At 45.9% G+C, this 24,856-nt stretch overlaps 1 protein-coding gene across 1 annotated transcript; it reads left to right on the top strand.

Moving 5' to 3' along the window:
- Nucleotides 1-5,780: 5,780 nt before the first annotated feature.
- Nucleotides 5,781-11,304, top strand: LOC135375708 (glycogenin-1-like). Its single transcript, XM_064608364.1, has 2 exons — nt 5,781-6,195; nt 10,187-11,304. The coding sequence occupies exons 1-2, from the start codon at nt 5,981-5,983 to the stop codon at nt 11,175-11,177; spliced, it is 1,206 nt and encodes a 401-aa protein (XP_064464434.1). The 5' UTR covers nt 5,781-5,980; the 3' UTR covers nt 11,178-11,304.
- Nucleotides 11,305-24,856: the final 13,552 nt, after the last annotated feature.

The following is a 24,856-nucleotide window of genomic DNA, read 5'->3' as shown; positions in this document are numbered from 1 at the left end:
AATACACGCTCTGTTGAACGTTCTCTATCTCTAGGCGTCCCACAGGGTTCCATATTGGGACCCTTCTTATTCTTAGTTTTTATAAGCGACCTCCCTCAGTACTTAGAGCCTACATCTACGTCAGTCCTTTACGCCGACGACACAAACATTCCTATTGAATGTAACTCACTTAATGCTCTTTTTGACAAAGCAAATTCCACTATGGAAAGATGCACTTACTGGTTGTCTACGAACAAACTTGTCCCTAACATTACGAAGTCAAACTATGTCCTTTTCACAACGCTCTCTGTGCCCATTAACATCGACGGCCTCAGTGTTATGCTTTCAAACTTTAGCCTTGCTCGTGTGTCGTCAACAAAATTTCTAGGCGTCACACTTCACGAGCAGTTATCATGGCGCCATCATGTAACCGAAGTCATGCGCAAAGTTCTATCGAGGATCCATGCATTATCAAGAGCTAGAACTCTCTTTTCGATTCAGACACCAGAACTCATTTATAGGTCATTGATTGAGTCACACATCATGTATGCGCCAGAAATATATGGGTTAACTTATCAAACACAGTTACAGCCTATTTACCTGTTACAAAAGAGAGCACTACGAGTAATTCTTTCTCTTCCGGTCTGTGAGAGTGTCACGTTTGCATTTGATGCGTTGAGTATATTGGATGTATACAAGCTTACCCAGCTGAGGCTATGCATACTATTATTTAATATTATCCATGGACATCTGCATGTACAAAATGTTGACCTCTCATTTTATTCGTCTCGTTATTTGTTACGGAAGGATGAGTATATCCTCAAAGCTCCCACTCCACGAACAAACTTTATGCTACATTCAATTTCTTACCGGGGTCCCAAAATATGGAACACCCTCCCCTATGGTGTAGGTGCAATGCAAGCGGCTACTTAATGGGTACCTATATAATGGTACTATACAATAATAATCTTTAGAGAAGATGTCCTTTTATAACGTCTGGGTTGTGCTGAATGTATAGGCATGTTTTGCATATTTATTGATATGTAAGCCAGTGTCAGTTTCTTAGCCATGTAATGACCTTTTGTAAAAACATTAATGCAGTTTTTCGTTCATGAGTATCCTTCGTTATAATCTTTGTAGTATTTGTATCTTCTCTTTTTTGTTTGTTTTATTGTTTGTTATCCACAAGACCATTTCTTATATAATGCTAATGCTGTCTAGCTTACAGGGACTGCTTTACAGGCTTGCCCTCGCAGTCCGCTTGAAATCATGTATCTTGTACTTTCTTCCAAAATAAAACAAACTGAAAACTGAAACTGAATGTGTTAGTGATCATTTCTGCAGTTAGGGTGGATACCCTGCATTACTGAGGTTGATTAGTATATTATTATAATATATGTCACTTCATGAATGCTACCGAAAACTGTCGTTGATCCCTAATTCTTATGCAGGGTGTCCACGCTAAGTGTGAACAGATTTTTTAAAAATATATATAACACTTTTTCCAAGATGAAATCAGTTGCATTATAGCATATGCTATAGGGCACTCCCTAGCAGGGCATTAGCAAAGTCCAAAGGCAATGTCTTAATTAACTTTCATTAATGAATTTTTTAATTATAAAAGCTACAAAGTTGTCCCAATGAGAACATATGTTCCTTTCGGTCACCTGATATCGTAGCCGTTTTCAGAACAAAAATCCGTTCGGTAGATCGCTCGCAAAAAATTCGTGAAGGAACGCCATTCTTTTCTTTATTTTGTTCATTGCGCTTCTTAGAAGACGAGTCTTTCTTTCACCCCCAATGTGAGAGGGAGAAAGAGCACACTATCGCCTCTCGCGTCCTGGAAAAAGATTAAAAGGAAACAGAAAATGCAACCCAAGATAAGGCCAGTTCCGATAGAGTCACCCGATACATTTGTTTTCGTTTTGTTTCCGCAAGTTAAAGCTGATCATCAACGCATGAGGCGGCATTGTGCTCCTTCCCCCTCTCCCGTTGGGGATGAAGGAAATACGCGTCTTCTAAGAAGCGCAATGAACAAAATAAAGGAAAAAAATGGCGTTCCTTCACGAATTTTTTGCGGGCGATCTATCGAACGGATTTTTGTTCTGAAAACGGATACGATATCAGGTGACCGAAAGGAACAGATGTTCTCATTGGGACAACTTTGTAGCTTTTATAATTAAAAATTTAATTCATGAAAGTTAATTAAGACATTGCCTCTGGACTTTGCTAATGCCCTGCTAGGGAGTGCCCTTCAGCATATGCTATTGTGGCGGCCCGTGGACGACGATGACAACGACATGCCTCTGCTGGCGCGCGCCACTGCGCCTGGCAGCCAGTTCTACCGGCACCGTCCTAGCGTGAGGCCACGCACATCTGCCCGCTGGGACATTCCATCATCGCCGGTCAGGACTCATGTAGAGGAACTCCACCTCCTCTACACTATATTGCAATTGATTTCATCTTGGAAAAAGTGTTATATATATTTTTAAAAAATCTGTTCACACTTAGCGTGGACACCCTGTATGTATTCATGTGTATGTCTTAGACATTAATAGTTATAACAGTTTTCAGTTGCCGTCTTTGTTGTTGGTGGTGTTGATTTGTTGTTGTTATTTCGTGACTCCAGAAAATCCAGAGCACTCCTGCAAGGCCCAACTTTTTCGGCAAGCAAGAGGATGGCTACGAAGCTAATAGCAAAGACGAAAAAATCGCTTTTATGCTCATACACAACAGGCAAAGTCCCGCAGTTTCGTATGAACCGTTATTTGAACCGGTTACCGGTATTTTTTGAACGGTTCAGTTCCTGTTCAGCTTCAAGATGGAGTCGGTTCAGTCGGCTCGGTTTAGTTCGGTTCGGCCAAAAGTAACGGTTAATAACGGTTTTCGGTTCGGGATCGCTTCGACGCTCCGTGCCCAGCTCACTGAACTCGTGGCCCGCACTACGGAACGGCGTTCTTCCCTCATTTGTCGTCGACAATCGCAGGGGCGTCAGTATATTCGCAGCGCCCGTGGATCCCAGCCACTGTTGGTAGCATAAATCATGCGGGCGGTTTGCCCGCCGATGCCAGCAACCCTGTACTTGGAAGCCGGGACACTCGAGTGCAAAGTCACTAGCGGCGACGAGTGATTTGGAGCAATCGGAATAATGTCGCCTGTTCTTCACCTCCGACAAGCTTACCGGTACCCGGTTTCTCGTTGGCACCGCTACTGAGGTGAGTATCATTTCGGCCCGCGCCCGTTGATTAAAAAAAAATCGGAACAGATTATCCCGCTTCGGGCTGTCAGCTCTTCTTCGACAGCGGCGTATGGCCAACGCTCCATCACCCTCGGCTTTGCTCTGTACAGGTGATTTCAGTGGTTATTTTGGGTCGCAGCCGTCCGTCATGCCACATTCGGCATCAACTTCCTCGCCGGTTTGGACTACTGTTCGACATCAGCCGCAGACGCCTCCTCGACGTCACCCACACTACCAAGAAGAAGCAAGAAGCTTCCAGACACATCGCCTTCTCTCTGGCAAACGCACGTGCTGTTCTAGACTTTTCGGCGCGACGCTTAAATGCTTGTGCGCTCCAGGCTGGGGCATTCTTTCTTTGGACTCAGTTGTGTTCAGAGAGCTATCACTCTTGTGCTTTTGCTACCAAGTAGTTTAATAAACCGTTTGCTGTTTATTCGACGGCTCGACGGCCCATTTCGCTTCGTGACAATAGACAGCGCGAATGTCGAGGAATACAAGATACATCTATATGTGAGCTCTTCCAACGTCTCGACCACGGAAGTTGTGAATACATAACAGACTAACCTAACTAAACTGATCTAACCTGATAGAAGTGTTGGTGCCGTAGTTGAGCATTACTTCCAAACATGGAGTGCAGCCGCTTACGGTGTACTGGACTTCGCGAGAGGCGTCGCGGCTCGCCGGGGTTCAGTGGCACTCGGCGAGGGCTCCCAGTAACCATGTCACATGAGTCACTCTCGTCGACCTCAGATCAGGCGAGACAACCCTCTGAATTTAAGCATAGTAGTAAGCGGAGGAAAAGAAGACAACAGGGATTCCCTCAGTAGCGCAGCCATGAGGTCAGTATTAATATGTCAGTATCAATTAGTAGAAATGTTATCGACGTTTCGTTGTTAAGGTCATGAACTTCCACCGTGTTGTAAGGGAGAAAATTCGCACGTGTCAAGATTTCGCCACCTACTGTATTGTAGTCAACCCAGCCAAGTGTCAGCTTGGTGTTCCCGAACACGATTTTCTTGGACATCGAGTAACACATCAACGCATTCGACACGTGGACACAAGGTGGACGACATCCGCTAATTTCCTCAGCCCGCTACGAAGCGAAAGCTCCGTGAGTTAGTCGGGCTGATCAACTTCTACAGGCGATTCATTCCACACTGTGCGTCCATCGTCCACAGTTTGGAAGCTCTGCTTTCCTCTTCTGCACTGCCTACTGCTCTCTACTGGTCCTCTTCACCTTCCAAAGCCTTCGCGGATATCAAGGACTCCTTAGCTCGCGCTTCGCTCCTCCTGCACCCCGTTCCTGACGCCTCCACGTGCTTGATGGTGGACGCATCCAACATAGCCATGGGTACTGTCCTGCAACAACAACCGAACGGCGTCTGGCAGCCCATTTTTTTCTTTTCTCGAAAACTGAAACCTTCACAGACACGGTACAGCACGTTCGGAAGAGAGCTTTGCGCCGTCTACAGCGCTATGCGGCATTTCCAGCGCTTTTTGGAAGGCCGGAACTTCAGTTCTTTCAACTTCTTCGAAGTCATCAGCACTTCACCCTTCAGTTTCATAATCGACAGGATGTTGTGACCAAAGCACGACTCAAACCTTCCTTTCTGGAACCCCCACAGTCAGCTCTCGTAGCAACACTCCCTCACCAAGCCAGAGCGCTGCCTCTTCCTCTTCGCCACCAAAACGTTTACGCCGTGTACGTTGGGCGCTTCCGCTTTCCCGAGAAGGAGGAGCTCATTTGGTAAAGGAGGATAGCACGTGACTCGTGATTTCCTTCATGTTTGTGCTTCGGATTTCGGTTTAGAATTTTGATGTGTTTTTATCGAACGTATAACCTGCAAGCAATTCTGGTGTACTTCATAAAAGAACAGTTTTTTGTATTTATTTCTATGCTATGTATTTCTGTGTTTATTTTGTTGCGTTGATAAACATTTGAACCCGAATTGATGTGAATCCGATTCCGTTGTGTATAGGACTTTCTCGGAAAATGGTTTGCCCCTGCTCTGCACACAAACGCCCTTCTTCCATTTCTTCCTCCTCACACTTTCTTGCCTTGACCTATAAAGAGGGCCCCGTTGACATAAAAGTTGTGTTCAGACTCATTCTCAATAGCCTTTGCAGTGCGTAGAGCTCGCGTATGGTGATCTAGCACGTGCTCGGTGCGCGTGCAGGAATCGCTGGCAAGGCTATTGAGAATGAGAATGAGTATGAGACTCGTACTTAACTTTTATGCAAACGGCCTGTCCAAGATAATCTGTGCGTGTGACCAATTAGGATGTTGGATATGTATACTACGCTCAGTAGCGAGCATTCTGTTTCTGTCTCTGGAAGTATCATCTTATGGTCTATGTGTCAGTTCCTCTCTTCCTGAAGGAGGACATTCTTCCGAAACGCATTCTCAGAAATATTCAATTAATCATTTCCCGTTTAAATATTTCCTATAAGTCCTGTTTTTTTCTGCTGTAATCTTTAGATGAGAGTCTCCAGAGTCTCGCTCGTCATTGACTGAAGCTTGCCGCTATCCTAGCTGTGGCACGCTGTGTAAACAAACAGTTCCATCACGTGCAGCTGTAAAGGTTCGGCTTATATGTGCCATACCGTAGTGTGAGAGCCCTGCAGAGTACCCTTTCACAAAACATATGTGCTGGGGTACCCGAAGCGAGCACCATTAAACAACGACGACAAAGAGGTTCTAATGGAAGACGCGTTTCCCGTTCTGCGGTAGCGACAACTGTATCTACAAAGGTAGCAGAGGAAATGTCTGTGTCCACTCCGCCAGGGCTTGACGAGGCGTACGTCACATTGGCTACCAATGACACTTACGCATTCGGAGCTCTCGTACTGGCCTACTCACTGCGCGAAGTCAAGGCCACCAAGCTATTGGTTGTACTGGTCACCAGAGACGTTGGTCCCGTCATGAAGCATCTCCTGTCGCAGGTTTTTGACAGCGTTCAAGTTGTCAATCTTCTGTGGTGAATATGAATATATGCACTTTCTTTCCTGTAGGTATGTAGTCAGCCTGTTACTCCAGGTCGCGTTTTGCACGACCTGTATATGTGGCGCATCTAAACTCCAACATGGCGGACGTATCCGGGTTGTTCCTCGGTTTCGGTTTTGATATTTCTGAACTGCAATGTTGATTCTCGATGCGTTGAAGGCGAACTAGAATTACACGCTGCTCATATACTTCTGCCGGGCGTAACGGAGTTCTTCAAAGAGAAGGCTATAGTTGTCGCGTATTATTTGCGAATATCTGGCGTCTTTGATCAACCACACTTCGTGAAGGTGAACTTCATGTTTACTGGTTGAGAGGCCGAACTAGCAAGCAGCTATTATCCTGCGCCGCAGGAATGCGAGAGACATGCAAGCACACGACAGCTGTGCTGCTGCTTTCTTACAGCTAAGATCTTCTAAGTGTGTAGCGCGTGTACGAATGTAGTTTACAGTTTATACGATAATGTTGCGACAACCGTGCGTCATTGGTGCGCATGTTTTTGGGAAACCTTAACGAAACTTCGCATTCTTTCTGCATTCTTTCCCAAGTGATTTAACCAAATGCAGAGTTTACAAAACTGACTTGGTATGCTTTCGCGCTATCCCTTGCGCTTTCTTACACATAATGGCTAGTCAAGTTTGGATCAAACTTGTTCTGTTTTGCCTAGACAATGTTTTGCTTCCTTTCCTGATGTGAGCTGCACAGATCTTAAATGTGCTTTAGAACAACAACAAAAAAAAAGTCCATCAGATATGTAGGCAGTTATACCGCTCCAAGAGTTCTGGCCCATATACAAACAAGCATTGCTGATGTATAGCAGGTTTGGCGATTTTGAGACGCGCAATCCATCTCTTCCGACGCTGCGTCAAGGTAGGAAAGGTAGGTCTTTGTGGAAAGAAGAAAGCGCGAAAAGACAAACTGCTGTCCCTTCAACGCGCAGAGCCGCATTGTGGCACGTTTGGGTTTATTTGCTGGTCGTTGTTTGCAGTGTTTCCTTCATCCATGATTTCAGCAGCAAAACACATGTGCAGCTCAGCGACCCACGCGAAAAGCAGCAACTTCTCCGCAAGTGAATGCGGGGTCGGTCGTGTGAACCTGGAGCGGCCAGTTCAGTGTTTCACAGCTGTGCGGCATCGATCTGGCAGAAAACGTAAATACTGTCACAAAGGTGTATCTTTACCGTGAGCCATCGGAGAGGCTGGCAGATGTTAGAAAAACGCGCTGTCGATTCACATGTTTAGTTAGCGTGAACATTTTACGTGGTTATGTTAAAAGCGTGCATACAATGATGGGCCTATACTTGAAATTTGTACTTAGAGTACAAAATGCCTTACATCAATGGTACATCAAAGGTACTGGGAATTGTACTTCACGCATATTGCAACTGATTCAAGAGTAGCTATGCATTTCAACAAGCAAGTTACACTTGCGTTGAAAGTGCAAACGAAAAAAAAAAACAAGAATAAAACAGAAGAATTGGGACTAAAGAAGAGAGTATGTTGCGTCACATCCTTAGTCCAGCCATGTCCTCTCTTTTTTACATTGTAATGTTAGTTTACTAGCGCCACGTGTCGTTGTTTGGTGGTGACAGAATTGTTTAGACTGGCTAAATGACGATGTAAGATCTTTTTTGTTCAAATTCTATTTGGAATGCCCAGCTAGTTTGTGCTTACCCCTGAATATGAACTGAAACAGATGACATCATTCACACTTACTGCTCAGGCGACTAGCCGCTCTTGTGGAAAGTATGTTTCTTTCCTGATTTGTTCATCCTTGAATATTTTGGTATACTATAAAAAAGAAGGACAGCAATCTTACTTGTTACTTTCCTTTGTGTGTGTCTGTGTTTCCACTCGGGTATGGAAAAGTACTGTACAGAATGAAGTACTTGAAGCAACAAAGTAGACAATTGTATATGTACTTCAGTACTTCAAGTACTGCTCATCACTGCATTCAAATATGCTGCAACTACGTCGTTTCTGACGTGTGTTCACAACATTGTACAGGACGCTGATAAATATGTGCTAAAAAAAAAACTCCCGAAATATGCATGCAACTTTATGCACAGAAAGTCTCGGAATCTTTGCAGTAGAAACTGAATGTATGTAGTGTTCTACGTCGTTCTTGGTGTGAGGACGATGCATCTAATGAATATTTGACGAAATTTATTATTGTAATAACATCGTATCAGTGATGACACGGTAAAATAAAGCCGACTTCGTTCAACGGAGTACATAATAAAGAAGGCTTGCGCCCCAGACATAAAACATGCAGCTGAAGGCTTTGGTGTCGGAACTGCGCAGATTGAAATGCGCTCCTCTTCATGATGGTAAAGAAAGTGAGGCACTGTCCACTGACCACATACGCGTAGCGAATGCACTCGGACGCAATGCGATGGTGTAAGCGCGCACATTGTTCGGTAGCATTTCGCGCTGTGGGGGCCGCCGTCACATCTCATAGAAACGTGGAAAATATTCTATTTTGATCGATACTCTTGCTGAAAAAGACCCAAAACCTTGTTGGAAGCCAGCCAAACTTTATTACAAGAAGAAGGAAGCTCGCTCCTTGTCACCTGCAAATATGGCAAAATATGAACTATGTATGCAGGGTATGCTGTATAACGTCCAAAACATGCATTTATATGCATCATAAATACAACCCTTGGAGTCTGTCCCAAACTAAGAAAAAAATCGTGAAAATTCGCGCTCTAAATTGGTCAGTCTGCAAAGACTGTTTCAAGCATACCTGCGCCGAAAGATGAAAGTCACTGAAACGGTTAGCCAGCTGTAGGATCAGTTCTTTCATGTACATACCTGCGTCGTTACTCAGAGGCAACATGTGCCGGCCTAAGACAGTTCCATATGTCTTTGGATGTGCGAGCGAAGCTGAGCTGTACGTCTCAACTTCTCCCGAAGCAGGAACGCATTCACTTATTATTCAACTCCTAACGCGAATTGCGCTAGTCGTTGCAGTGGGGAAAGACACTACAGTGATTACACCATCGTGAGTGTGCGCGTTGCACTGTTTTCAGTGAGACGTCCATCACGTTTCGCTGATCGTTCGAGAATGTCCGCGCAGCTATCAGAATACCGAAAACATGGGCGGTGTATAGACCAGAACACGAAATGCATTAAATTCACTTTTTAGCTACGGTTTCGCTTAGAGAGCCTGACGTACTCGAGCAACATAAAACGAAGGGACGTCGACTACTTTATGGCTAGGGTGAGGGTGACTCTAAAAACCCAACTTCACCGCACTATGTAGTTAAGTTGGCTTGTTAGAGTGTCGGTTAGTCGAAGACTGCAGGGACAATATGTCAGGTTGCGGAGCCTCCCTCGCATGTTCTATACGCGGTGCCGGCATGAGACTGCGCTGATTTCAGACTTTGAACCTCTGAATGCTTCACTATGGGGTGGCGTGGTATCGCCCCCAACCCCCCACCGCCCCCTATCTCTATACCCTCCTTTCGACTCCAGGGCGTAAACGGCTCCCAGTAGGTCCTATTGAAGTGAATAGAGTGCATGTAGGATTTTGGCTCGTTTGCTATCTTCGCGTATAGGTATGATGGAGGGCGTAATAGGGACGATTTAAATGATTTTATTTGTCTATTTGTGCCCGACACTCGTTCGTCTGGGCTAGCATCCCTGACTGAAAATCAGGAATCACTATAGGTCCGAGTACTGGCGTCCGCGCATTTTTCCTAGGTTGTTTAATGTGAGTTGGAGGCTTACGTGTTTGTGTTGTGTCGTCCATGTTTGTCGCCTGCCTCGGCTAATTCCCGATCGTTGTTTACGTTGTATACACGACATGCATAAAGCTAATTGGTCCCGTTTTGTAGATAATACTTTTCATTAACGTTAATCATTCATCGACCCAGAGACACACGGAACACGTCTAAACTACTATCGCTTGGTCATGCGGTTATAACAAGTGCTTAGAAAACATATGGATCTTTCTCTTTGTTCCAGTTGCAGAGATCCCTTGGGCTTCCCGGAACGGGAACGCGATAACGTCCAAGCGTCTTACACGAAGCTCCACTGCTGGTGTCTAACAGCCTACAGCAAGTGCGTCTTTCTAGACGCCGACACCATCGTTATATCCAACTGCGACGAACTTTTCGACCGCCCCGCATTCTCGGCCGCCCCATTGCGTAGCTGGCCCGACATGTTCGACACCGGCGTCTTCGTTTTCCAACCTTCCCGTCGCACGCATGGTCTTCTCATGAAGACCGCGCGAGAGAAGCCCAGCTTCGACGGCGTTTTCCGAGGCCTCCTCAACATTTACTTCGGCGAGATCTGGCGCAGTAACATCACCCTACACCTCCCTTTCACGTACAACCTCCAAGCTGCTGGTGGGAGGCCCTTCTTCGAGGAAGCCTATCTACATTACGGCTTTTCGACAACGAAGATCGTTCACTTCACGGGGCTGGAGAAACCCTGGAATCAAAACTTTGACTGGGCAAGTGGACTGGTTACTCCATGTCCAGAATGTCCTCATAAGAGCGATCATGTTCAAAAGTGGTGGGATATATTCTCGACGTACGTACAACCGAAACTCGCGAGACACCCATGCGGTGATGGATCCAGGCGTCCAGGGTTGGTTTGCCGTGAGGAAATCTGTGCATCAAAACCCGAAACATCACCTCCGGACAGAGATATGATGCACGAAAGACACGTCAGTTTGGATAGACTTTTGTGCATCTTAAGCGACACATCCATTCAGACTGTCTGTCCTGATTCACCACTCCTGCCTGGGCAACACAGCGAAGAACGAGAAGAGCAGGAAAGGTTTGAAGACTGGGAAAGAGGAGAGATGGACTACAACGGTAGAGATGCCTTTGCGAACATTCAGGCAAAGCTCGACGCTGCCATTCAAGGAAAATCGCGTTCGCCGACCCCACCTCGAGTTCAGAAGAGCTTCTGTGAAACTGGGATGTGTGGCATGCTGTCAGATGTTTAAAATGGGCGGGCTATGGGTTTATAAGGCCGCATTACTAAGGTACTGCACGGTTGCCTTCAAAATGTGTAACTATGGCTTATGTTGTCGTCATCAAAACAAATAAAATCTGGATGTGTATTTCCCGTAAGACGTGGATTCGAAACATACCTGCAGACAGGTGGGGGATCCGGCGTTCTGGGACAACTTCCTGGGTAACTGGGTGATGGTAATGTGGCAGCCCGCATCAAGTACATACCACCAATGTTCTTGACGCAGCGGCCCCCTAAACCGTATTCGCTACTTGTTGCAGCAGCAGAGTAGCGAAAACGGACCATTTTAAGTTGGTTGCGAAAAAGAAAAAGAAAAACACTCTACACATTCAGGTAGGAAAGTTCAACAATCCGTCGACAGAAACTGCAGGGAGAAGCTGGGGGTTGGCGACTGCCAACGAGATGACAAGACGACGAAGAGTAGCTGTAAAATATCGGGAAAGTATTTGCGTTACTCTTATTTGGTAGCGGCATCTCGTTACTTTTTCGGATCTGTAGCGACGCTGTATTGTTCCGCTACTTTTGAATGATGTAGCGTGCCGTGGAGCGACATTCCGTTACTTTTTCGGTATCCCCGTGCAAAACTGTGTCGCACCTATATGGACCCTGTATTACCGATAACGTTGGAGGGATATTTATTTGTACCACGCACGTTATCTTTCTCGGCACTATGAACACATTGTGAAATAAATTTCAGAGGTGGGGAAATTACTTTTATTTTGTAATGCATTACCATTACTTGCATAAAAACTAATGCATTACATTACTCATTACTTTTTGGATCTTAGTAATGCATTAGTAATGTCATTACTTTAACGAAGTAATGGCATTACTCTGGCATTACATTTACATTTTAGGGCATAAGCCTCAAAGATGCTATGCATAAGTTTTCCTCCTCGCTTTTTTTTTTTTTTTTTTGCTATAGGCAATAGCCACCCGAGTATCCCCAAATTGGTGCCACTAAATCCACGCAGAAGCGAGTCTGATAGGCAAGAACTATAGATAAGATTTATTGCAGATGTCTTTTCTTGCATTATGGAGCCGGCGGATGAAGCCCAGCCTACAGAAAAACTGGCAGAAAAACTACCTCTGACAGCACAAGAGAAACTAACACGGTACCATACCAAAACAGTGAATCACTACAGCAATAATTACGTGTTACCTTCATAGAGGCTATGTTTCTATTTCACTGATTAATATCCTTTACTCCAAATGTCGGTGATATCATCATGCAGACACTTGTGACACACACCGCCGACTATTGAACCCTTGCAGAATTCCCCAGGCCGCGCCTTTCTCTTTCCATGTTGCCCTGTGCTCATTGTTAAAGGCGGGTTGAAGAAAACATGGATGTTCCAAATCTTCGCGTGGCGCAATGAACATTCGACAAAAGTAATGAGTAATGCCACCCTGCATTACTCAGTCGAACTGTAATGCATTACCATTACTCATTAATTGCTGGCAAAATCTAATTCATTACCATTACTCATTACTCAAAAGTAATGAATTACCAGTAATGCATTACTCCCCACCTCAGGAAATAATACTCGCATATTGCGCCGCGGGCGGGCTTTATTGATTGGCCACCTGAGTACGACGCAGGCACACCTGCCGCGCCGTCTCAAGGAAACTCCAGCCAAGCGTTAGTGAGTTTTAGCGTAAGGTGCCCATGCACTTTGGGGCCCCAAACAAGTGAGCACTCGCCACTGCGCATTGCGCAAAACACCGCTTGGGTATGCGCAGTGGCGACGCCTACAACTGCCTATTAAAGGAGCATGGAAGTGATCGGAATAAAATATGACGGGAGAAGTAGAAATTACGATTCTGAGCCCTGTGATACATATTCGCACAAAAAGTATGAGCGTAGCGCGCAATGCTGGCGCGCAAAGGAGTTTTGAATCTCGCGGCAGAAATGCCCCCTCACTCGGCTGCGAGCCGCTGACGTCATGTGGCCACGCCGTCTTTTTCTTTCTTTTTTGTAATTTCTGCGGACTTGGGCGCCGGCAAGCCGACCGAGCAGGAAGCGTTGTTGTTCATCGGACGTGGTGGAAAGGACAGGTGATGAACTGAACACTCTTTAGGCGACACGTCTGCTCTTCTTGACGAAACGTTTTATGGAGTTGGAGCCTAAGCTCCGCAAGCTTCGATTTCGCCACGCGAATGTACCGGAGGCTGATAAGTGATGTTGCTAAGTGTGAACGAACATTCGGATTGAAATATAGTGCTTCTTCTTGATTACAAATGCATAGTCATGAAGATGCGGCGCAGTGACCAGTGTTTTCATTTGAAGAGGTCGTCGGCCATCATTACTTCTCCGTGTTGTGGTCAACACTATGGGCTCTGAACCGCTTGGACACTGGTATCTCCGAGGCGAAAGAGCGGACCGTGTATAGCTGTGTAACATTGCGCTTACCATATCTTACTGATACTAGGAGCGCAACGTCTCCACAAGCACACCTACCAAAATAAAGTCTGTAGAGTTCATCTGCTAGCGATCTGTGGGAAACGTCAAAACACATGGCCAAATAAGCGTTTCCTTTTTTGAATGGTCATACGCAGCATACAACAATGGCACATGGAATAAATCGCCAACTGACAGGAATGTATTTAGTCGTATCATATATGTATGTGCTGTACACACAGGCACAATACTGTTCACTAATTAATGACACCACGGCACAATCGGAACGGAAACCACAACCGCGTACGATCCACCTTAATCCGGGCCATCACGGCAATACAGTGGCCACACCTTTTACACTGCCCACAGTGACCACCTGACGTCACCGCACGCCAGACTCGGCTTGGGGGAGACTGTCGCCGCGGAGCGCATCCTTGCAAACTAGTTTCCTCGGGGAATTGGCGCTTTTCGAATGAATTGCGTGACAGTTTATGAAGGTAGTATGTTCATAACAAGCGGTGAAAAATATATGTTCCAAATGATTTCCATGCTCCTTTAAAGTGCAGTTCCGCCCATATTTCGAAAACTGCAATATTCTAAAACGGAGTACATATCCGCATAAGAAATACGCAAGCAAATATGATTTTTACAGGGCCACTAAATTTCCCCTCTCGGAACGAAAGATCCGTTTAATATCAGGACAAACCGAACTGGGTTCATTGATTTCGCCATTCGTTATTTACAATTGAAAGAAATAAGCCTCTCCTTCCCAAGAAGCGCTTCAATGCGGAGAGGGCTCGGATTGGTCTCACCGAACGATCTCCCGCTATGATTGGACATATCGGTGACCAATGAGAGGCCGTTCCGCACTGTGGACGTGCTTGAGAAGGAAAGCGGAAACCGCTGTTCTTTTCGCTCATAAATCGCCAATGACGCGTTCCCTTTGTTTTCATTTCAAGATAACGTCATCGTGCGAACAGAAATTTTTGTACTTTTCTTTTTCTACTTTTGGCCTTTAATCCCAGGACAATGTACAAGTTTGAATTTGAAAGGGGGAGCGTCAGTAATGACGTCATGCAATGGTTATGTTAAACTTGGATAGCCATGACCCTGCCCTCGAAACAGCTCACACCTCTCTGACCGTGCATCTGTCCAATATCAGTCGCACAAAGCGTTGGTATTTCTTTCGAAGCTTTTCTTAGACTAGGGATTCTCTCCCATGGCTACAGAATGTGTTCTTTGTGAAACAAGCGAGTCGGATATCATCTGATTTTGTTCGATGTAGCCCTCGCCATAGCCGTGCAAACTGCGAGAGGCCCTCCAGGACATTTTCCATCCCAGTGGCACCTCTCCACGAGACGCATGACGGCCCATAATTAGGTTGCTTTCCTTGCATAACAAGGCTGCCTTGGATGCCTCTACAATGCGCAGAGAGCAGATTTTTAGGCACTAAAATTTACTTGAAACACCTAAAAGGACAGTGAAAAAGGCACGTATTTTCTAGAAAAAGGCAGTTACAAATATTGCGATATAACTTCTGTGAAGGAGTTATATCGGACACATCATTCTGAATGTAGGGTGTACGCTAGATATTTTCTGTTGGGTGGTGTCCTCATCTTTTGTGGTAATAACTTACGCAAAACAAGATGCTCAACTTTAGTTCATAAAGTAACTGTTGACGTTAGTTCGTACAATGGACATTTCAAGAAAACATCGAAAGTTTGTACTCTGCAATAGAAGTAACTGGAGCCATTATGGTAATTCATCGCCGAACTTCGAAGAGGTTAAGAACCACTGCAACTTGTAGGGGACGTGGGGTCTTAGAAACTGCTGTCTCTAAGTTTTGATTTTGTAAAAAGTAAGAATATCCGTATAGGCATTTATCGGCACTTACTGATGAAAGAGGCACAAAAGTTCCAAAAGGCGAAAAAGACACGAACGATACACGTTTAAAACGCCCTATCCGACCTGATTCGAGAAAAGGCACTTGCCCGAAAATCTGCTGTCTGGTAACGACTCAGGGCTAACTCGAGTTTCAAATTGGAAGATGCACAAAGCTACCAAGCATGCGTGATTCACTTCCTTATCTTCTTGTCATCAACATCATCATCTCATCATCATCTGCAGCTACAGTCGTGACGATGCCCACAGCTGTGAAGCCAACAACGGCCCAACCTGCTACCTTTAAAGCCTTTAGTTACCATCATCACCATCAACATCGCTTACTCACTTTACTTCATGATACCATGCTTACGGGCTTCCGAGCGAAATTGTCGAGCAAATTCAAACTTCACTTTCTGCGTGATTACAAATTATTCTGACTCCAAAACACAAAAGCTTCAATATTTTTGCCTCGCAAACAATCCAAGTTATTTTGGAACGGAATTAACTGCGAGACGGCATTAAGAAGGCATTTCTCCTGGCGGGGACTTGCGCGTTGCAGAACCGCTTGCCTTTGCGCTCACAGTAACCGAATACCAACAGTACTTTACCCCATTGTTTCACATTTACGGTTCTATGATTCCGTGTCACACGCGCTCTCTCTCTCGTTTTATTGATAGCGTACGTATTCTGTTTCCTTTGCAGTTCGTCTATTCGCTCTATTAACGCCTAACGGACAGCTTTTGTCACAATGGACACATTGAACTCGTGTTGACTTTCCCATCTAGGGCCCATACGTTTATTTTACAGCACAGTTGTCGCGTTCGACTTGGTGTGCATACTTTTTGTTCTTGAGAAGGCCTACGTAGTTTCCGTGCACGAGTGTGTTGATTGCGACGCTGGACGCAGAAGTCTGTAAAAGGGAGAAGGTGGAATATGCGGCGGGAAGACAGATGAGGTGAGTCATTACCACCGGATCGCGTCGAGAACTGATACCAAGTTCAATGCAGGAACGAAAACCGTATATTAGCTAGTTTTAGTAGACGGGAAGGTGACGATAACGGTTCCGATAACCCTGTTTGTCTGCAGTATGCGACATCACCTTAGTAAGCTTGGATCCTGGTGGCACGCTATGTTGCCGAAATGTTTCCTACAAAACGTTGCCTAAACGTCGCTAATGTCTTCTTTAGGCCACATTCTAGTAACGTTGTTAGAAAATGTTCTTACAACATTGCTGCAACATGACAACTGCAACATTCCACAAACGGCAACGTTATGACGACATTTAGAGAAGATTGGCAAGAGGTTGGCGGAGGTATTTGTGCGGTATTTATTTCTTCTTCTTTCTTCTTTTTTATGCGTCGGAGCATAGATACATGCTTACTGCAAGCACTTGTACGCTACTGGCGTACGACTTGAGTTTCGCAAATCTCCACTTCACTTACTGGGATGGGGTTCGGGGAGGCTGCTAGAGTATATCGTTTGGATATAGAGGTACTGTCATCAACCAGCAGCCTCTATTTGCAAATACGATGAAGCATATACTAAAATGCAAAAGTGTTGGGGCATGCTCATTAAATGTAGCAGGGCGTGCAACGTTTACGACGGTGACTCTGTAGCCTATATTGGCGTGTCGGATGCATCATATACTGAAACAAAATTTGGGTGCATGTCTAGTTTAGGTCCGCTACTCGATTTGAACCTTGAAATCTACATACCTGGATGTAATTATGCAAGGTGCATCGTAATCTATAATTAATATGCGGCGCTCGGTTCCACAAATTCCTCTAGAGACCCGTGATTCACGGAAAGTTTAAGCAGCGGCGACCATGTCATCTCCATGCGCCCATTGTTTACCTATGACAGCTTACGGACATCTCGCACTCTTCCCAGCATGCCTTTCGCCTGTTCGTTGCGAAGACGCACAGGGACTCCGCTAGCGGACGACAGTCGGCCTCCTCCTCACGCAATTGCTCCGCGACAAAATTGGCACCGTCTTCTGCCAGCACAGTCTCGAACAACTGCGGGGGGGGGGAACCCCCTCCCCCCCCGCGTGTAATGTGTACTGACCTAACGTGACCTAACCTCGCACGTAACATGAAAAACGGTTAGGAGCAACTAAGATTTATTTGAACAAGAACTTTCGTGCAAGAGACTGCACTTCTTCAGGTTACACAACTAAGTGCGACACCGGTATATATACCAAGAGAACAGATGCAATAAAACAGGTCTCCAGAACTAAGTAAACAGAAAACAACCAGACAGTAATACAATGCATCACGTGAGGAACCGTCACATAAGAATCAGGAATCTTTTGAACCAAATCTTTTGAACCCCAATTCTCCGAATGTCTCGTTTACCCGTACACTTTCTCTTTCCTGATTCTTATGTGACGGTTCCTCACGTGATGCATTGTATTACTGTCTGGTTGTTTTCTGTTTACTTAGTTCTGGAAACCTGTTTTATTGCATCTGTTCTCTTGGTATATATACTTGTGTCGCACTTAGTTGTGTAACCTGAAGAAAGTTCTTGTTCAAATAAATCTTAGTTGCTCCTAACCGTTTTTCATGTTACGTGTGTGATTCCCTCTTCGCGGGCTCCTTGACAGTGTTTCTCTTTTTTTTTCCCTTTTCGACGTGACCTAACCTCAGTACACTTCGTGTAGTGAGGAAAGCCAAGCTCTATGGCTGATGCGTAGGAGTACCACAAATGATACCCGTCGAGATCTAGTGCTTTCATTGTGCATTCTTGGCAACGAGCGAGAGGGAACAGGCGAAAGGCATGCTGGGAAGAGTGCGAGGTGTGCGTAAGCTGTCATAGGTAAACAATGGGCGCATGGAGATGACATGATAGCCGCTGCCGAAACTTTTCCGGGGAAACTGATCTCTGAAGGAAATTGTGGAACCGAGCGCCGCATATTAATTACAGATTACGATGCACCTTGCATAATTACATCCATATATCATTACCATAATTACATCCGTATGTCGATATTACTCCTTTATATCGGTTCGAAGGGGTTCAGGACATCGTATTTTGAGCATATTGAGATCGATTCAAAGCAGATTGGAATAGACGACTTTAAAAAGACGCCCGCGCGCCACCAAGCGCGCGGCGCACAGCATCATGGGAGGGACACTTCTCTGTCGTCTGCTTCGGTTATATGGTTTACCACGGCTGACGCTGTTGCTGCGCACACGGGGACGTTGTTGTTCTCCCTGTACTTCCTCCTCCGGCAGTCTCATAATGTTTCAAAGCGCTCTAAGTTCCCATGAGCCCTTGCGTGCCACAGGTGGCGCTTGCTTTGCTAAAAAGGTCTCTTGACAACAGCACCGCGTGTTACAGATCTGCATTTCAGGTGAAACATGACGGTAGCATACTGTACTCGCTATGTTTACTCATCGTATACGCCCTGTTACATCTTACTCAGGGACTGGTCGTTATTTTCACAGCCCAAAATGAAAACTTGGGGTTGCTGGACGAAAAAATCGCGTATAAGGAAGCTTTACAACTGTCGAACGGGCGACCTCAAAACGAACACGACTGAATGAAAGCAATAGCTGCGAGGAGGAAATACCTCGCGCACTTGAATTTTAGCGTTGTTTTGCTCCTTGTCTTCGGTTTCGAATCTGTTTGGCAACGCGGCTCAGTTCGCTGTGTAAATCGTACTTCGGATCTCTCACAACACACATTATGACTGAACCGTTCGCGAGCCGGTAACCACCTAATTTATCCAGGTTCAGTTCCGGTGTGGTTCAACGCGAGAAAAAATATTTTGGTTGGGTTCAGTTCCAGTTCAGCGAAAAATACGGGTTTTTAGCGGTTTTCAGTTCAGGTTCAGATTCGGTTCCTGGGCCCAACACAAACGCAGCACCCAGGTGGCGCAACCAGACAGCGCTTAACACAACACTGTAGATTTCAGTCTTCAGCGGAGCGGACAGAAGTCTTTCTTGTTCTTCATTCTGTCACGTTCGTGCCACGCTGATTTCGATCTGCACTGACGTAGACGGAACTTCAGTGGCCGGGAAACATTTATCTTGAACTTGGCCATGTTCCTCCTCGCGCGACGACATCTATTGAACGAACTTCAGCGTTGACGAGTCTTGCACCCCAGATTGCCACAGGCCTCGTGCGGAAACACGGGTGTACGCCTGCAAGCGCGTTCACTTCTTTTCGAAGACACCGTACTCTTTGGTACGTGCGCGTTTATGAACATCTGGCTGAGTATAATTGCAGGAAGACCACATTTCTTTTTCCTAGTAAATGTCACTACCACCAGCAGCACCACAAATTGCCGCACGCTTTGTCCACAATGCGGCTTCTCTCAGCAAGAAAATGTAGTCCCTCGTATCCCTCGTACTGAAGCGCAGTCTTGTAGTCTCGACTTTGGGCACAGTCGACGAGGTGTTGCAGGCAGCCATCTTGTTTTGTACGACGAAAACAACGTAGAGGACGGAACGCAAAAACATGAGCCGATCGTTCCAACGTAAAACACGGAAGCCGCGCTTCCGTTCCCGCGCGTGCGCTCTTGCTCACATGGAGAATAGCGTTCCTTCCGAGACGCCGCTTCCTGGTTATATCGGCACCACGCGATTTATGTTCAATCTATTTGCGCAATCTAACCTAATCAATCTAATCTAATCAATCTAACGCAATTTATGCACAAAATCCACGGCTGCGGGTCCCGCAGCAATGACGGTGCATCTGCGCACTCTATAGCGCGCGAATGCTCCGCAGCAAATCGCGTACACTCTGACTCCGACGCGTCCATGGTGCCCGAAGACGTGGACGGCATCGCCAGTGACGCACTGTGTACGGGGGTTTAGCACATGGGTAGCGCTCTAAGGGGGGGTGTCGAGGTAGCTTGCCGTTGTTGGCCGCACTCAAGTGGGCATCGTCACGACTATTTGCGACTCCAGCGAAGCCGTAGCCACCTTGCGGAGATTTCGAAAAGCTGCGAGTGCAGGTTCGAGATCGCGTCGGGGCAGGGAAGCAGTACAGTGGAACACGTTTCTCCTGCTTATGGACAGAAAGCCGGTAACAAAGAATGTATCGAAATCGAAAACAGGAATGTTGCAGTGCGAATTTCTTCTCAGCATATTGGGAATACGCAACGCTTTCTTTTCATCATTTCCTAATCAAGAAGAACGAAACGGAATTCTCATATGTGTTGACCCATCGCACGCCTTCGTGATCGCCTGTGTCGCCGCAGTTTCATCTTAATATTAATCTTCGGAATGCAGAACAAAAAAAAAAAAAAGGCATTTCTTTGTCTCGCTGACATGTATGAATTTTCGAACCTCATGCGAAGTAAACAATATCACCGTACTAATGCGGCGTTGACAAGCATCCACCATGTGTGTTCTCAGCGAGAGAAAGCACACGGTGTCGCACACGTATCAACGAATGACTTGCAAAGATAAAAGTATCAACCAAGTTGTACGTGAATACCAAGAGCAGTGCAGAAAAAGAATACTTCACTGTGCCAGAGCGTGTTTGCAGCGCTCAGATTTTCGTCGCGCAACATATGGCATGTTAAATAATTGCACACGTATATGGTGTTAAGTGAAGACAATGTGTCAGATATACGCGTGTGTACCACGGGATTTCAAAATATATATCGTTCACGTATGCATTTGACATGCAGTCAGAGTTATGCAAACGTCACGTCATATGAGCACGTTTTGTCATCACCAAACCAAACAAAGACGTGATCTCTTGAGTTCTTGCAAATGCCCATGTGTGCGTCAACTTGTTCATCACAATTTTTTACGATTACTTGAGCATCAAAGCGGACAAAAACTATCTAATTCCTAGAGACACTACACTTCGAACGGAGCTGTTGTTCATTTGCAGCACTCACATACTACGGGACTATCGGAGGAGAAACTCAAAGATGGTATTACCTTGCAGACTACTAATCCGCATTCCAAAACACATGCTAAGTCACGCTTCTTAAGAAACTAATCCTAGCTTTGCCTTCTTAGATTCTAAAATGCCTCATTCGTTCGTTCGACTCATGTTTGTAAACAAACTCCGACAACGGAAACTTTTTTGCCTACTTCTCTGAGTTGAACTGGCACAGTATGAGATAACCAGAAGACAAAATTAATTCCTTTGTCATGAAGCACGTCAATTTATGCGTATGAAAAACTGAAACAGATTAACATACTTCGGTCGACACTGCAGTCCCTGCGCTCGCTTTGCTCGGGAGACCTGCACTCGTCCGCCATCTTGGAATTTCAGAGCGCCACCTATAGTTCACTGGAGTCGCGAATAACAGAAAAAAAAAGGGGGAGAGGGGAGTTGACGATTTCAAAGTGAGGCATAGGCAGCACAGGGGTGACACAAACCCGCCATTGTTGTAACTACCCTCAAGCGGGTGCTTTTGGCAAAACTGCCATCTTGTCCTGGTCGCACGTCATAGAAAACGTCATCTTGAGGTCATGTGACTTTGTTTACATGTCGTTTTGCCGCTTACAGACATATTTTCGCCGTCATAACACCAAGAGATGACCGTATTTTGCCAGCGTAAACTACGTGGTGCTTCTTCCGCAACATGGTAGCCCATTTCACCTTAGTTTAAGTACATCGCATCGGCTCGGTAAGTCTTAACGCGCGGTCGTCATCACATCTTTGGAAGTTGTCAACAATACGAGGCTTTATGTGTGAAACTGCGCGTTTTATTGCGAGATTATCGGATAAAAATAATTACCGTGATCGCAAAACATCCAAAACGTCGTCCAGAAACAACAACCGCATTGTTTACAAACGGTTTGGCCGCCGATCGCGGGCGCCGCCATCTTTAAGGTCACGTGTGCCTTGACGTTTGCTGTGACGTGCGACCAGGACCTGTCCAGGATGCATTGCGTTCGCCCAGCACGCTTTCGTCTACGGAGCAATGCATTGGATGCCACCCCTGTGATAGGCAGGATGACCGATACTCATGGGACGGAGGCGCACTGTATAGATGAGAGGTGCGCTCGAGTGGTCTTTTTGCGAGGCCCGTTTCTTGAAGAAAGCGCACGAGGCCGCGAGTTTTTGAAAGGAAGAGGATGTCTGTCAGTATACCAAACCTTGCGTGGGGAAGATGAGTTTCCCGCATAGTATGGTATGCAGTGCTCTAAGAAAAATATACGATACAGGAAGCTGTCATATAGAGATCAGCAACGCGATGTCAGTGACTTCAAAGGAACCAGGTGCTTGGTTCGTCATGTTAATACGGAACCATGGATTTCTCTACACTTCCCTCGGTCTGTTGCAAGCCCCCCCCCCCCCTCGCGAAATGTCTCAGATTGTCCAATACAGCTCAGTTACAAATGTACATACTCGAGAAAGAGACATTCTGATTTTCGTGACGGAGACTTTCGAGAAAAACGAGACTTTCGTGCAGTAGGCTGCACTTCAGGTTTGAGGACCTGTTACAAGTGGTGAATATACTTAGTTACCCAGAGGGAACAAAGCGATCCATGGGTCGTCCCAGAGATATCGTGCTGGGAGATCAGGGATATCCATGGGGTATCATCATTTCAGAATTCGTTCGTCTACAGGACATTCTGAGGGCATCCAGGTAGCCGCAGTTCTTGAATTTTGCGGATATCCTGTAATAATCCTTCCAGGAACACTAAGTCTAGCTCCTCCATATCAAATTAGTGTCTGGTGCCAGCTTCACATACTCGACATGTTTTTTTTTTTTTTTCACTTTTTGTCTCGCAAGAAATGCTCCGTGTGACATCCCAGGATAAGGTCCTGGACCTTATCCTCGAAACAGCAGGCGACGATGTCCGACGGATATCCATTAGCGAATGTGAACATTGGGGTCTATTGCGGACGTCCACAAGAGAACGTGACCCCCTCTGGGTAACGCCGGTGAGCGGGCGTATATAACATAGTCAGCGCCATCAGAGCTGACAGCGTGCGCGTGTTCACTTGCTGACGCGCCCTGGGACTTCCCCACACCCCCCGAGGGGGTGGTGGTGTAAGGAACCCAGCTCCCCAGCCCACCCAGCTCGGCCACCAACACGTTCTTGTAGTGAGTCCGGCGCAGCGAATTACATCCTGTACTGTCAAACTTGGGCTGTAGGACCACAGTCATGCAGATGATCGTACCATGTATTTGTCCAAAATCATTTGAAAGTGACTGTTCAATGCATATATTGCGCGCATATACGAGCAAAAACGCGTGCGGGCACGCAAGCTCAATGTGGATCATCAAGAACCATTTGCGCCCAACTCAACCAAGCGAGGTATTCTGCTTTTTTCGTCTAAGGTTTTCACCGTTGGTTGCGTGGTAGTCATTGGGCTTCGTGAGACAAGATGCTGGTCACTTTTCTTTGTCGGTCGTGTGATTATGCAGCTTAATGTTGAAATGCCTGTCATAATGAATCTGTATTCTAATGTACTGTGTCCTAACGTAATAACATGTACAAATAAAACGGGAAAGCTGTGCAAATATGTCACCATTGTGCCAAGATCCTTTCTGTGTCTAAGAAAAATTCCGTAAGTGGAACCTTGACCAAGCATATCCCCCCCCCCCCCTTGAAAGCTCGGCACCCCCCCAGCAGTGAATTTCTGGGGAAATCACTGAACACGCGCCATCAGATCGTCACCCTATATGGATGTGTGTGTGAAAGCTGGCAGGCAGTAATCAATTACAAAAGCATTCCACAAGCAAGACAGAACACAAACCTCCTTGCGTGAGAAAGAGAAATCAAACATAGGTCAATTCCTCAACTCCGCGTTGTGTCAGAAGAAACCAAACCGCTGACGAATTCTCGAAAGCATCAAGTGCATGCATTCTCAGTCTACCGGATATCGAGGATATCACGATTTTATCTCCTCTGGTTTAGTCACGACCTTTGTGTTTGCTTACATTAGCGGCTATTACGGGTATGATTCGTGCATATCCCACGACCAATCGCCAATGTTGAAGCCAACTCCCACTACTGTACAAGTTCCGTTAGTTCGCGTGCTTGAGCGACATTAAACGAGATGGCGGCACCAGACAGTGCTTCAGGAAATACGTTGTCGTGCAGCGCGTTCGTTGCATAATTTTTCTCAGACCGTTAACAACTGAAGGCTTATTAACATAATTTCAAGCTCTGAAGGACGCATCATTGGAAGGCATCTGACTCAAAGTATGGGGCTTCAGAGATGGTGCTAGTAACGGCACTGGGTATGATCTCAAGCAATTTTTCTGCTATCAACACGGAGTGCTCGGAGTATACTCGTTGACCCCACTCGTGATAGCAGTTGACCTGTCATGACCTTTTGGATGTGTCCGATAGATTGAAGAGGATGATGCACTTCATTCAATTGAAGTGCATCATCAACAAAAAAAAAAAAAAAAAAAAAAAGAAAAGAACGGT

This window comes from Ornithodoros turicata, unplaced genomic scaffold (assembly GCF_037126465.1).
Source record: "Ornithodoros turicata isolate Travis unplaced genomic scaffold, ASM3712646v1 ctg00000916.1, whole genome shotgun sequence".
NCBI lineage: Eukaryota > Metazoa > Arthropoda > Arachnida > Ixodida > Argasidae > Ornithodoros > Ornithodoros turicata.
Note: the sequence above shows the minus strand (reverse complement) of the source record. Positions and strands in the feature narration are given on the sequence as shown.

Bases quoted from the DNA above. Each gene is read 5' to 3' on its own strand.
- LOC135375708 (XM_064608364.1), top strand. From the start codon at position 5,981: ATGTCTGTGTCCACTCCGCCAGGGCTTGACGAGGCGTACGTCACATTG. The intron at 6,196-10,186 runs GTGAATATGAAT...TCTTTGTTCCAG, and splicing joins CAAGTTGTCAATCTTCTGTG to TTGCAGAGATCCCTTGGGCT.